Source organism: Mus pahari, chromosome 14 (assembly GCF_900095145.1).
Source record: "Mus pahari chromosome 14, PAHARI_EIJ_v1.1, whole genome shotgun sequence".
In the NCBI taxonomy this organism is placed as follows: domain Eukaryota; kingdom Metazoa; phylum Chordata; class Mammalia; order Rodentia; family Muridae; genus Mus; species Mus pahari.
Genome location: NC_034603.1, coordinates 52,618,345 through 52,631,298, shown reverse-complemented (window position 1 = coordinate 52,631,298; position 12,954 = coordinate 52,618,345). Strand labels below are relative to the sequence as shown.

General features: G+C 50.9%; 1 protein-coding gene across 1 annotated transcript; it reads right to left on the bottom strand.

The window, feature by feature from the left end:
• Nucleotides 1-474: 474 nt before the first annotated feature.
• On the bottom strand, nucleotides 475-9,114 carry Ca4 (carbonic anhydrase 4). Its single transcript, XM_021213945.1, has 8 exons — nucleotides 8,927-9,114; nucleotides 4,351-4,404; nucleotides 3,077-3,232; nucleotides 2,340-2,485; nucleotides 2,144-2,230; nucleotides 1,950-2,016; nucleotides 1,673-1,836; nucleotides 475-909 (listed from the first exon to the last, which is right to left on the bottom strand). The coding sequence occupies exons 1-8, from the start codon at nucleotides 8,979-8,981 to the stop codon at nucleotides 715-717; spliced, it is 924 nt and encodes a 307-aa protein (XP_021069604.1). The 5' UTR covers nucleotides 8,982-9,114; the 3' UTR covers nucleotides 475-714.
• Between the last annotated feature and the right edge of the window lie 3,840 nt (nucleotides 9,115-12,954).

The window sequence follows — 12,954 nt, the reverse complement described above, 5'->3', positions numbered from 1 at the left end:
CCTGCCTCTGCCTCCCAAGTGCTGGGATTAAAGGTGTGCACCACCACCGCCCGGCTACCTGCCCAGTTTTAGGGGAAGCTCAAGAGGTCCTTGAACAAATGAGTGAGTCCATTCCCCACTACACAGTCCAATGTTCCATCTGAGGGGTGGGCACCCAGGACCTCAGGTCAGCTCTACTCTGGCTATAATTTGTAGCTTTCATTCAGCCTCTATTCTTGGGCCTCATTCCACCCCCACCCCTATCCCCTCGCCCCATAAAACAAAGAGTCTGGAAGAGAAACCCTCCGGCTTTCTTCGTGTTGGTGCTCCAAGGTACCTTCGACATCTTTCTGAGGTTAGGTGTGTGTTGATAGAGTATTCACATACATAGGTAGAGTGATTCATGCCTGGTTGGTAGAAATCTCCAGGCTTTAATGTCCCCAACCCCTGTCATGGAACAGGGCAATTGCAGAGACTATCCAAAAAACAAACAACTTGCCAAGGGTTTTTCTAAAAACATATCCATATTTTATTTCATTTAATCAGGGGGTTGGGGGGTTCAGAGATCCACATGTCCCTGCCGTCCGCCCCCCAAGGTTGGAATTAAAGGTGTGCACACCATAGCCAGCTCCTCGTATTTTAATAGTCCCCAAAGTTCAACCTGGAAGGATTAAGAAAGATAAGCCATGTCCTCTAAAGGCTGAGGTCAGAGGTCAGATATCCAGAAGTGGGCCATTACCGGAGGAAGTTGGCCACCAGGCAGGTGAGTGTGGGGACCAACAGAGTGGGCAGTGGCACAGACAGCAGCTGTCCTGGGGCACGGGAACTGAACACCTGGCGGTTTCCCAGTGGCTGCACGGGCCTCACATTGTCCTTCATGTTCAACTTCTGATCTTCGTCATAGTACAGACTTTTTGAGAATTCCAGGAACTATGAAAGAGACTGGGTTCAGCAGGTGGAGCAATGAAAGCTCTTTGCCGGGTGACCTCAGACCAGACAGCTCACATCGGCAAGGAAGAGAGGGTCTCAAAATGATTACCAAGAGTGTCAAGTGTGGCATTTGTGGGAAGCTGAGCGCCACTGTCTCTCCCTGTCCTCTACAGGTACTTTTTCAAGCCGGTTACCATCACTGATGCTAAAGTACAGTGGTTCTTGGAGGTCGGCATCCTTTAGTATCAGCTGAAGGAGCTCACCGGAACCCAGATGCCTGGATCCCGGCCCTAGGATATCTGATTCGATAGATAGAGTGAGCCTACGAGTGGTCATTCCTAAAGCATTCTCACTGGTGACGATGGTGACGCCACACTGAGAATCGCTGCTATAAGCCCAAGGGATTTGGGTCCTCTGGGTTTCCTGCTGTCTTCCCAGAAGCTATTGTAAACTCAAGTGCTGAGCAACTTCCCAACATCACTAAGGAAGTCCAACCTCAGGTCCCCACATTAACCAGCCAGCTCTCTCTCACTATTCTCGAAGCCTATCCCAAGCGTCCAAGCTCCAGGACGTCTCACTGGGTCCTCTATTCAGGAAAGTGGTACTCAGAGCTTTCTCTCTTGTCTGTGTCCACCAGTGGAAACCAAAAGTCTGACTCAATGAATCTTATCTTCCCACCCCAGGGACCTGTGGAGCAAATACATAGGGCTTTAAGGAACTAGACTCCCTATGGGAGAGTGCACCTTGCCCCAGGCCTGGGTACCTGGTCTTTGTGGATCTTAATGGGTTGCTTGTACACAGTCCAGATGACGGTCTCATCACAGTTTGGTGTGGTTAGTGAGCCATGGTAACGGAAGTAGTTAGACATTTTGTCGCTCGGGGGGAGCATGTCCTGCACGCTGCTCTCCCTCACTGTAGAGGTTGAATCTGGGGTGAGAGACAAAAACCTTACATATATGGCTCTCTTTAAAGCAGTTATCCTAGAGCCTCTACCCCTCTCATCATGGAAAGAAGCCATCCCCTCCCCCAACCGGACTCACGGGGTTTGGAGATACTGGACAGTGCTTCCACCAGGGGCTGGAAGCCCTTGTGCACCTTGTCTCCTACCTGGAACAGGAGGGAAAGAAGCATGATATGGGTTCTTTGGGAGCTGCTGTGGCCAAGCAGCTCCTTCTGGAGGATGGACGACCTCCAGGATGGGGGTTGGGGTGGTGGGGTGGAATGGGAGCCCTACCTCAATCATAAATGCCAGCACTGCAAACTTGTCCTTCGAGTCCTGCTCATTGTCGCTAGATGACATCTTCTTGTGCACGATGTGCATCTAGGAGACGCATGCGGATGGCAGACTTAGGCAAGCTGGACCACCCATCTTCCCCAAGGTGGGTACACACCTGGAACCCAGCCCAGGACCCAGCTCCACGGCTTCTTACCTCCATGGCAAAGTGTCTCCCATCAATGCTGTGCTCTGAACCGTTGTCCTTCCCATCTGACCAGTGCAGGTGCAACTGTACGGCCTCGTACTGGGCGGGCAGGTCTCCTCCGATAATGCACATGCCTTCCCCTAGCGTCATCTCCACTGGGAGATACCAGAGTGGGCAGAGTTCTCACTCTGGTCTCCCATTATCCCTCTCAGTTCCCACCCTAGGTTTTCCCTCTCACCTTTGCTGTTTGAGGCCTGGGCCCTGAGGGATGGGAGGTGAGAGATGGCCGGCACTCTGCCTAGCTGCCCACTGCTTCTCCCCCCCACGTCCCCCCCCTCTCATATACCTATCCCAAAATGTAGCCCTGTCCTGGGCCCTGGGCCTGATGGGTTTGGACTCCCACCCCTGGTGTCCTGGTATCCCCACAATAATGTCTAAGCCCCCAACCCTGGTGACCTGCTCTGGGTCTTGGTCAGCCCCTCCTAGCTTCCCTCTATGGCCTCCATCCACACTCAGCTGCTCCCCCTCACGGTTCCCTAAACACCCAAGCAGTTTCATACCTCTGTGTTTTCAAAAAGGTTGTTCCCTACTTCCAGGAAGGTTCCCTACTGTTCTGATGAAATGACTGAAAACCCAACTAGATACATTATCCTCCCCTCTACAATTCTCTCTGGCGGCTTCTCCCATCTCCAGGCTTGAGGGACTCACCATCCCTGCACAATTAGCCCAGCCCACAAGGGACCTACCTGTGTGTTGATTGTTCTTAATTGGCCATTGCTTCTTTTGGTCATAACCAACGAGGTTGAAGGGTGTCAGTCTGGGGTTCACCTTTGTCCTAGCAGTGACAATGTTGATGGGGGACTGCTGACTCCCCTTACAGGATCCAGGCCACTTCTCAGGCCCTGACAGGGGGAAGAGAAGTCTGAGAGTCAAGGGCACATTGACCCATTGATGTGGATTAAGGCCCTAGAATGCTGTTGAGGTCTCACTTAGGGGCGTGAGTCTCAGAATTCTGCCCTGGCCTTCCTCTTTGTCCCCCCGCATGCTGACATGACATAGGCAGGCTAGTGGGTCTCTGATGTGGCTGAGGGTTGAGGGGTTGTGGAGAGAGAGGTGGAGGAAGAAGCAGGCCTGCCATTGATGGCTAAGAGCTCTGGGACTGGGATAACTTCAAGATGCTGAGCTCTGGCTTTCTCAGAGGGAATCTGGGCCTAAATTAAGGAGCTTCCAGGGCCTGTTGGTAAGTTTCAAAGTTGCTGAGTGGGAGATGGCTTCTCAGCTTTGGACACTGTGGAGGAGGTCCTTGTGGAAGAGATGTTATAGAAAGACCCTGGATCTGACAAGGCAGTATCTAAGGAGTGGGGATAGGGTGGGGAGAAAGAGCCAGACAGGCAACTCCAACATCCAGCTAGGGAGGGGCAAGAGAGTGGAGTCCTTCAACACAGCAGGCTACAGGGAAATTGGTCAACATTAGAAAAAGTGCCAGGGAAGCCATGGGAGCATGGTTCGGTGGTAGAATGCTTCTTGTCTAGCATGTGCAAGGTACCGGATACCTCAGCACTCGATAAACCAACTACCAAGAACCATCTCACACTTCCATCTTTCAAAGGGCTTGACCAGACTCAAACCATCATTTTGTTGGGGAAAAAAAAATAGCAAAAGAGGCTGCTAATTTAGCTCCCGGTGTCATTCATTGTCCCCTGTTCACTGAGTGCTGGAAATGTGAGCGTGTGCCTGTGTTGAAAATTCCTGGTAGGGGGCTGGAGAGATGGCTCAGTGGTTAAGAGCACTGACTGCTCTTCCGAAGATCTTGAGTTCAAATCCCAGCAACCACATGGTGGCTCACAACTATCCCTATTGAGACCTGCTGCCCTCTTCTGGAGTATCTGAAGACAGCTACAGTGTAGTTACATATAATAAATAAATTTAAAGAAAGAAAGAAAGAAAGAAAGAAAGAAAGAAAGAAAGAAAGAAAGAAAGAAAGTTAGTTAGTTCCTGGTGAAAGACTGGCGGTACTCACCCAAGCAGTTGCTTCTAGGATCCTTAGTTTGAATCGTATAGCACCAGTGTGAGTCTGGGACAAAGAGAGAAAGAATGTGAACCTTAGGTGTGCACGTAACTCCTTCATATAGCCCTGTAAACCAGAGCCTGGGGGAAACTCTGGCATTAAAGCCTTCTTTTGGGTTGAGACAGGTTTCTTGGTGTGGGATTGAGATACCCAGGGAGGTAGACTTAATAGGGATGGCCAGCTAGTGGTGGCACATGGGAGGCAGAGTCAGGAGTTCAAGGCCAGCATGGCCNGGGAGGCAGAGTCAGGAGTTCAAGGCCAGCATGGCCCACAGAATGGGGTCCAGGATATCCAGGGAAACCCTGTCTCAAAAAAAAAAAAAAAAAAAAGAATAAAAACAAAATAAAATAAAACAATCATAGGAATGTCAGCTACACAGACTGCCCACCCATCGTGCCTGGCATGCCGATATTCAGGGGTCCCGCGCTGCTCTGACACAGCTCTGTTCATCAGCCTCTCCTCCCTTCTGTATCCTTCCAGTAACCTAACAGGAGACTCAGTTGAGAGTGAAGGATTAGGACCATCCTCCTTTCTGGAAAAATGGAGTGGGTTCCAGTTTTCCAGTGAGAATGCCTTGAGGGGAGAGGGGATTAGGGGTGCTGACCCAGGTCACGGAGCATCAACAAGGCCTCCTCAACATCCCTCTTGCTTCCTCAAGGCCCACCCTGAATTGTCACACTTCTGAAGACAGAGCCATCAGCACTCCTGAAGAATGCACCAATACAATCCTGCCCGAGTAGTGCAAGCTACTGACGAGGGGACCCATGCAGGGGCACGGCACATTCAGGTATTCTGTTCCACTTCTCCTGTAAAACTAAATCTGCTCTAGAAATAAAAGTCTACAGGAGACAGAGACAGAGACAGACAGAGAGACAGAAACTAAACAACATGCTTTTTCACCAACAGGGTGAATGAAGCACTTCATCTAAATTAGAATTCTTTTTTTTTTTTTTTTAAAGATTTACTTATTTTATGCATGTGAGTACATTGTAGCTGTCTTCAGACATACACCAGGAAAGGGCATCGGATCCCATTAGAGATGGTTGTGAGCCACCATGTGGGTGCTGGGAATTGAACTCAGGACCTCTGGAAGAGCAGTCAGTGCTTTTAACCACTGAGGCATCTCTCTAGCCCCGAAATTAGAATTCTTGATGAAGCCATTTAGGAATCCTGTATTTAAAAGATGATCCCTTATTCTGACTGACCAGTAGAAATCCTGTGTTTGAAGATGGTCCCTTACTCTGTTCGGTTTTGTCATCTGTAAAACAGAGCTAACATGGCCAACCATGACACTGTGGAGAGGATTAATGAGAGGTGATATGAACTCTTCCAGGCAGCCTCTACTCATTCGCAGACAACTCTTCCGCTCCTCCCTGGTCTACTGTCAGTGAGCAGATGGCCAAAGCTTATCCAAGGCGGGAGAGGAAAAGACATGGTGTGACTTGGAGAGGATTCACAGATGAAGTCATCCCTAAGAGAAGGGCTGTACTCTTCCGCTCAGCCGTGTTCCTCACACCAACTCATCTGCCTTTCCCTCTTGGGGGCTTTGTGGGATTTTCTTTTTTTGATTCCAGTGCTGGGAATCAAACTCAGGGTCTTGCACACCACGCCAGGCAAGTGCTCTACCACTGAGCTACAGACTCACGTCCTTTCCCCCACCCCATCTTTTGGGGTGACATCTCCCAGTGTAGTTCAGGCTGGGATTATAGGTATGCACCAATGTGCTGCTAGCTTCTCTTTGAGATCTGCACCCCCAAGCCCCATCTCCACTTAGTCTGGGCAAGGCATCCATCCCTGAAATGGGGACAGGATGAGCAGGTGAGTATAAAAACCATGCTCTTGGTAGCCAAGAGGAACAAGGTTCTAGGCTAGAAGAGTGAGCCCTCCAGGATACCGGCCTCCCTCTCTTGGCCTCCAAGGGCCGCTTTGGATTTCTGGATTTACTAGTTTCCTAGCACTGTATCAGAACTCATTCCAGCTTAGAGATGCAGGGTCTTCCCCGTGGTGCTTTAGCCCCTGCTTGAGTTGCTGCACTGGGGGAGAGATGCATGAGTCTGTGCCTCTGCAGAGTCTACAGACAGGAGTGGCCATCTACCACTCCCCCACCCCACCCCCACTCCCGAGGTGGGCAGACTGCCTCAGGAAGCTGGAGTCTGTTCCCTCTCCTACCCGGGCCTGCTCTGCCTCTTCTCTGCCTGTTGCTTAATCTCAGCAGAGGGAGTCCTTTGTCTGAGCCAAGGTTCTCCAGAGACAGAGGCACTACCCCAAACTCAGACTGGATGAAGGACTGGCCAGTCACAGCGAGGAGGGGGACTATTACATCTTTTTGTGTCACTGGGCCCTCAGAGGACCCGGAAGGAGAATGGGCTTCCAGTGAAGAGTCATGGGAGCGCAGCCACTCCTTAGCACTTGGGGCCCAAGGGGAAGCTATTCCTGGAAAAGGCCAACTCGGGAGGGCAGAGCCAGCAGGCTTGCCTCAGGAGTAGCCCATCTGGGTAGTTCTCAGGAATCTCCTCTTCCCTGGCTCTGGCCCCAGATCCCTGGTTTGTAGTATGACCTCTGATCCACCGTCTTAATCATAGAGACTTTTGACCTGCTTGGCTGAACACTCTTGTAACGACACTCTCTGGAAGGTGGTGGCCAGAAAAACAACGTTGAGGATGCAGAGCCAGGGGTCAGGGGTCAGAAGTAAGGTCAGTATCTTACAGTCAGGTGGCAGGGCACCAGGGTCAGCTCAGGCTCCCCCACTTGCTTCTGAGGGGCAACCTTTGCAGAGAATAACAAGCCCACTGCCCCTGGTCACGCCCCTAATAAGGGAGATCAGAGTCTCCCAGCTCTGTGTCCTACCTAGACCACCACCAGGGGTTAGAGATAAAAATGTTGTCTCCACCCCCCCCCAAGTCACTGTCCTCTGTCCCTAGTTACAAGCCTCCTCCTCGCCTTTTTAAGGTAAGGATTTGTTTTTGGCTCATGGTCCAGGAGCCTTTTAGAGAGGACTGACTTTTAATGGACCTTGCTCACTCTGCTCTCACGCTGAGGGAAGGGGAAAGACTCCTGTAACCAGTTCAGCAGAACCCGGTAGTCCTGGAGCAAAGTCTTCACACTTCCTGGCTAGGGATCTCAGTGCTCCAAAGGGCTGGGATATTCCCTCTCTCTGGGAGTAAATGCTCTGAGGACTTTTTTTACCAGCAACCTGGGCACTTTCTAGTTCCACCAGGACTACGCATGAAGGAAGGTGGTCCTGACACTAAAACGGGAACAGTTTGCGTGAAAAAAATCAGCTGAGATGGAGTCCTGCCTACATGGCCCCAGGTCACTGGCCCGGTCTCATGACCATCTTGTAGAGTGCTTTCTGCCCAGAACCCAAGGACACTGCCTAAACTCTTATACTCTTTATCCTTAAAACAGCGCCCAGGAAGAGAACTACAAAACCCGGTTTGTAAACGACAGAACACGTTATACGACTTAACCAATGTGAACAGCTACAAGGCACCCGTTAATTTAAAAACCTTTTCCTTTTTACTAAATCGTTTTAAGTGCCCAACCCCTACACACACACACACACACACACACACACACACACACACACACTCCGCCCTTTAACATTATATTAGTTGCTCTTTTCCCGCCGCTAGGAAGGAGCTTGGAGTTGTTGCAAGATGCCTTACATCCTCCAAACTAAGTCCTGCATCGGGGAATACGCTCTTTCCTTCTGGGTGGCTGAGAGACCCCTCACGTCCCCATCGTACGCCCCACCCTCCATTCCAGGGCAGAGCACCTAACTGGGGAAGGGAGGTTTGGCCCGTTGGACGGGAAAGCTTGCCTGCGGACTAAAAGATGAAGTCTTTGTGAAGAGCTATGGAGTAGTGGAGAAGGTGCCAACCGCTAGAATCACCTTTAGCTCCTTATCAAATATTAACACGCCTCTACCGCCACCTCCCACCTAGAAGAATAATTAAGAGCTCGGTCTCACCATTAATCTTTAAACGAAAATCACCTTGTCTGGAAAGACCGGCTTGGCCAGGGACTACTTGGGTCTTAGGATGCCCCCCGCCAGGCTCCCAATCCAGCACTGGGGGAAGGGAAGAAGGGAGCTTGAAGCTCAGAAGGCAGGACCCTCGAGTCAGAAGAAGGGAACACCAGGACCCCAATACATCCAACCTGCTGCGCTTGTTCTGGGTGGGCAACAGTTACCAGCTCAGAGTCTTTGCAAGACAGTCGGCCACTCGCCACCCACGGGCAAACCCAGGAGAACCAAGGTGCGAAAAGGACCGTGGATCCAGGCGGGTCGGAGAAGCATCCTCACCACAGAGCACACGCGCGTCCACCACGCGGACACCCCGCGGCCGCGCACATGCGAGCACACATCCCCCTCTCCCGCAGCCTCCCGCGGACACGTGTAGGCGCCCCCGCTCACACACAACCAGGTCCGCGGCAGCCTCACGGTCCCCTGCACGAACAACGCGCAACCGGAGCGCGCTAGCAAGGGTACCGGCTCCTGGGGGCGCAGAGGGTCACCCGAGGATACCTTCAGTAGAGGGGGCCACGTAAGCCAGCGCCAGCAGAGCAAGAAGGAGCTGCATGGTGCTTGAGGGGAAAGACGCTGCCCAGCCTAGGGTCAAGCACCAACGAAGCCACCCGAGGCGTCGCGATCATGCTGGTGGAGGCTTTATAGCAGAGCCACGACCTAAAGGAGCCCGGACGGCAGGTCGTGGGAGTCGGCTCCTCCTCCTGGCGGAGCCTCTCTTCGCCTCGTCCAGTCTCAGATCGGAAAGAATCATCTCCCCGCCTACCTTGCTACCTTCGCCCATGGCGAAAAGACCCCTCACCCACTCCGCATCTTCAGGGCTTAGAAGCGGAGTCTTCCCACCTTGCCCCTATCCTAGTCCTGGTCACTGATTCCGGAACAAAGATGAGCTATCCTCAGGTACCTGACCCACAGGGTCTCTTACCAGACTGGTGGCTTCCATCATGCTGCCACCAACCACTGTTCAGGGTCTCCTAGTGTGTCCTTGGAATAAACTTGATATGGGGCAGGATGGATGCAAATGATCTCAGGGAGACGGAGAATCGAGACGGTTGAAAGCTTTGCAATGCTGTTTGTTGAAGAGATGCCCGATGAGAGGCTCTTTGAGGAAGCGGTAGCTGACGCTCCAGTCTCATCTTTTTCCTTCCTGGCTATCAAAACTTGATTTTGTTTTGCGTTTTCTTTCTCGGGACTGGAGATGATGGTTATGATAACGACGACGAAGATCCTCCTCTTCCTCCTCCTCCTCCCCACCCCCACTCCTTTTCGTTCCCTATTTCTCATACTGGGCAAGCACTCTACCACTGAGTTACATCCAAACTCTAAATTTTAAAGAAACCAAGACCGTCTTCCTGCCTAGAACTAAGCTCCCTAAAACGCAGTTACTGGTGGGTCTTTTGCTAAGCCAAGGAGATGGGGTGGAGTGGAGAGTCGGAGGACTGGGAAAGGTATGGACCTAAGGAGAAGGGAGAGTGAGGAGAGGCGCAGAGAGACACAGTAGAACATTGGTCTGTATAGTGGTTTACTAGGAAAGCCCACGGTGTCCCAGGGGAAAGGACGGGTGCTTTTGAGACCTCCTGACCTAGTAAATGACAGTTGGGGAAGAGAAAAAAACCAAGGGGTCTGAATGTACCCTTAATTCTCCCATCAGACAGGAAGAGTCCTCAGCAACGAAAGACTCCTTGAGTAAAAGGTCTCCCATATCCGGAGAAATGGATCTGGCCTCACTTCCAGGCAAGCACTACTTGTTACTCTAGGTTCCTTACAGCTCACAGGTAGTCTGTGCTTCCCTGGGGAGTTTGGACTCTAGGACAAGGCTGGGGAGATGAACAAGGAATAGCAGTACACCTGGACTCCTTCATCAACAGGAAGCCCTATTTTTCTGGTCCAGCTACTTCCCTATCCGTTGCCAAATTCTCTTCACATCACCCTCTCCCTGCCCCAGCCCCAGCCTTTGAACCTCTGCAGAGGACCGACTCCATCAGAACAATCCAAGCAAAGGAGCTTCCTCCCTTCTTGAGTCTGGCTTGCTCCTCTCTCTGGCCTAGGATCACAGCCTACACCGGCAGCTTTGATCCTACAGAGAGGTTGGAGGAGGGTGTCCTCACCAGGCTTAAGGTCTCATTGTCTGCTTCTGCTCTGGAATTTAACCTCTCACCTGGGATCCTGACATTCCACCCTCTTTGAGCTTTATTTGGAGAGTGGATTTGTGGGTTCTGCGGGGCTGACAATGTCCCTTTTAGGGTTTAGAGTTAAGGATTTAGGATGTTTCTGTGACCTAGGCCAGCCCCCTGACAAACAGGGGAAAGATTAGATAACTTGAGCAGGCTATTATCCATCAGTGATTTCTGTGTTTATTTCCAAAGACGCATAGCACTGGGGCCCCTGGAAGAGAGTGGAAGTAGGATGTGTTCTGGCTGGGCTTCCAGGAGGCCCCTCTGAGGAAGGTACTTCTGGGGGTCGCAAGTTACAACACCTCACCCAAGTGTTTTCATCTGACATCTCTGACTCCTTGGCTTTCCAGGTGCCCTTGCTATAACATCCTTCCTGCATGTCCCACCCCCATCTTCCCCTGTCATTTCATTCCAGTGCTACCTCCCAGCCTTATTCCCAGCTCTGGCCTGCCGTAGCCAGCTCCCTGTCACATTTCCCAAGCATCTGGGGTCAAGCCTGATTTAGGAGTTAGAGGAGAGATGGGCACTGAAGTGTCCCAGGGATTTAATGGACCATAAACCTGCCAGCCAGGATGGGAAAGCCCTGCTCAGGGTCTCAGCCCAGAAGCACTTTCTTCCTCTTACTTAGCCCAAGATCCTGAGTTCAAGTCTTTGCTCTTCCGCTGACTCAGTGATGACCTTGGGCAATTTTCCCTTCCTTCTGATTGCAACTTCCTCCTCTATAAAGGGGGGTGGGGGTGGGGAGAAGATGACAGAGTGGAATCCCTGCTCCCATGACATCCACCCATAAACAGATACTGGGAACCCACCCAGTCCTGTCACAGCTAAGTTTGCTAGGCCTGGGTGTGACTAGACCCATGGGATATTCAAATGTGAGTCACAGTGCTTGTTCACAGGTTTCCCCTTGTGTGACCCTGCCTGGAGCAGGGGAGACAGTGGAAAGCTGAGGGCAAAGTGAAGCAGAAGAAAAAGACAGGCCAGGTGGTGGTGGCACACATCTTTAATCCCAGCACTCAGGAGGCAGAGACAGGCAGATTTCTGAGTTCGAGGCCAGCCTGGTCTACAGAATGAGTTCCAGGACATCCAGGGCTACACAGAGAAAGAAAGAGACAGGACAAATTATGAGGTCCTGAGAGGAGAAAGGAACCCCTCAGCCCAGGGTCTGGTTGAAGCCTCTCCCCAGCTTCAAAAATCTGGCGTTTGCTTTTCTCCTTATGAGATACCTGCAGTTTATGAATCTTACCAAAAACCTTCATCACAGAGTCAAAGGATTTCTTCATTGTGCCCCTGGTTTTGCCTCCAGATGTCAGTCACCTCCAAAGACTCCACAATCTCCCTTACCAAAGATAAATAGAAAGGCCAGTGTCATGGCGCAGTGAGTAAAAGCTGACAGACCAACAGCCTGAGTTCCAGCCATCTCCAGGACCCACAGAGTGGAAGGAGAGAACCAACTCCTGCAAGTTGTTCTCTGACCTGCACACACACACACACACACACACACACACACACATACACGCATGCACATACACACACATGCGCACACGCTCACACACACACACACATACACATACACGCATGCACACACACACATGCACGCACGTACATGCACGCACACATGCACACATACTCACACACACACACACAATGCATTTAAAACATCTCAGGAGAGAGAAGGGGGAATAATGCCTTCTTAGTAACCCCTTGAGACCCACTAGCTGTGGCTAACTCTAAGACACTTACTTCACTGTGAGTCTCCTAGGAAGCTTACACCCACGCGTGGGTGTGTCCTGCTGTGTTCCAGAGTCTTTCTCTTTCTCTTGACCCCCCACCCCCACCCCCCTTGGTTTACAGTGACTCTTCTTTGAGCAGCCCATAGTCATGCTTTGGGGTGTATTTTTATTCTTCTCTTGAGTACATTTCTTTCTATTTTTAGTAGATGCCCGACTCTGCTTCATACTGGCTATTTGTGAAATTCTTTTTTGTGTCAAAGACACAAATCCTAGGTTTGCCTGAATCCAGCTTTTGAAAAGATTAAGGGAACTTTTCCAATTGCCTTGGACAACAATTCAGAGCTCTGCCTGGGTCCCTGTCACCACTGACTCTTTGGGGGATTTGTCTGAGCTCTGTCTCAAGTACTATTGATGAGGTCCCCTGACCATCGCTTAGCTGATCTGTTTTCCTTGCAGCTTAAATATTACCTTGTTTTTTTGGTTTTTTGGTTTTTTGGTTTTGTTTTTGCTTCTGTTTCTTGGTGATGTGTCCATGTAGTGTTTATTTTATTATTATTATTAATTTATTTAATTATTAATTTATTTATTTTTTGGTTTTTCGAGACAGGGTTTCTCTGTATAGCTC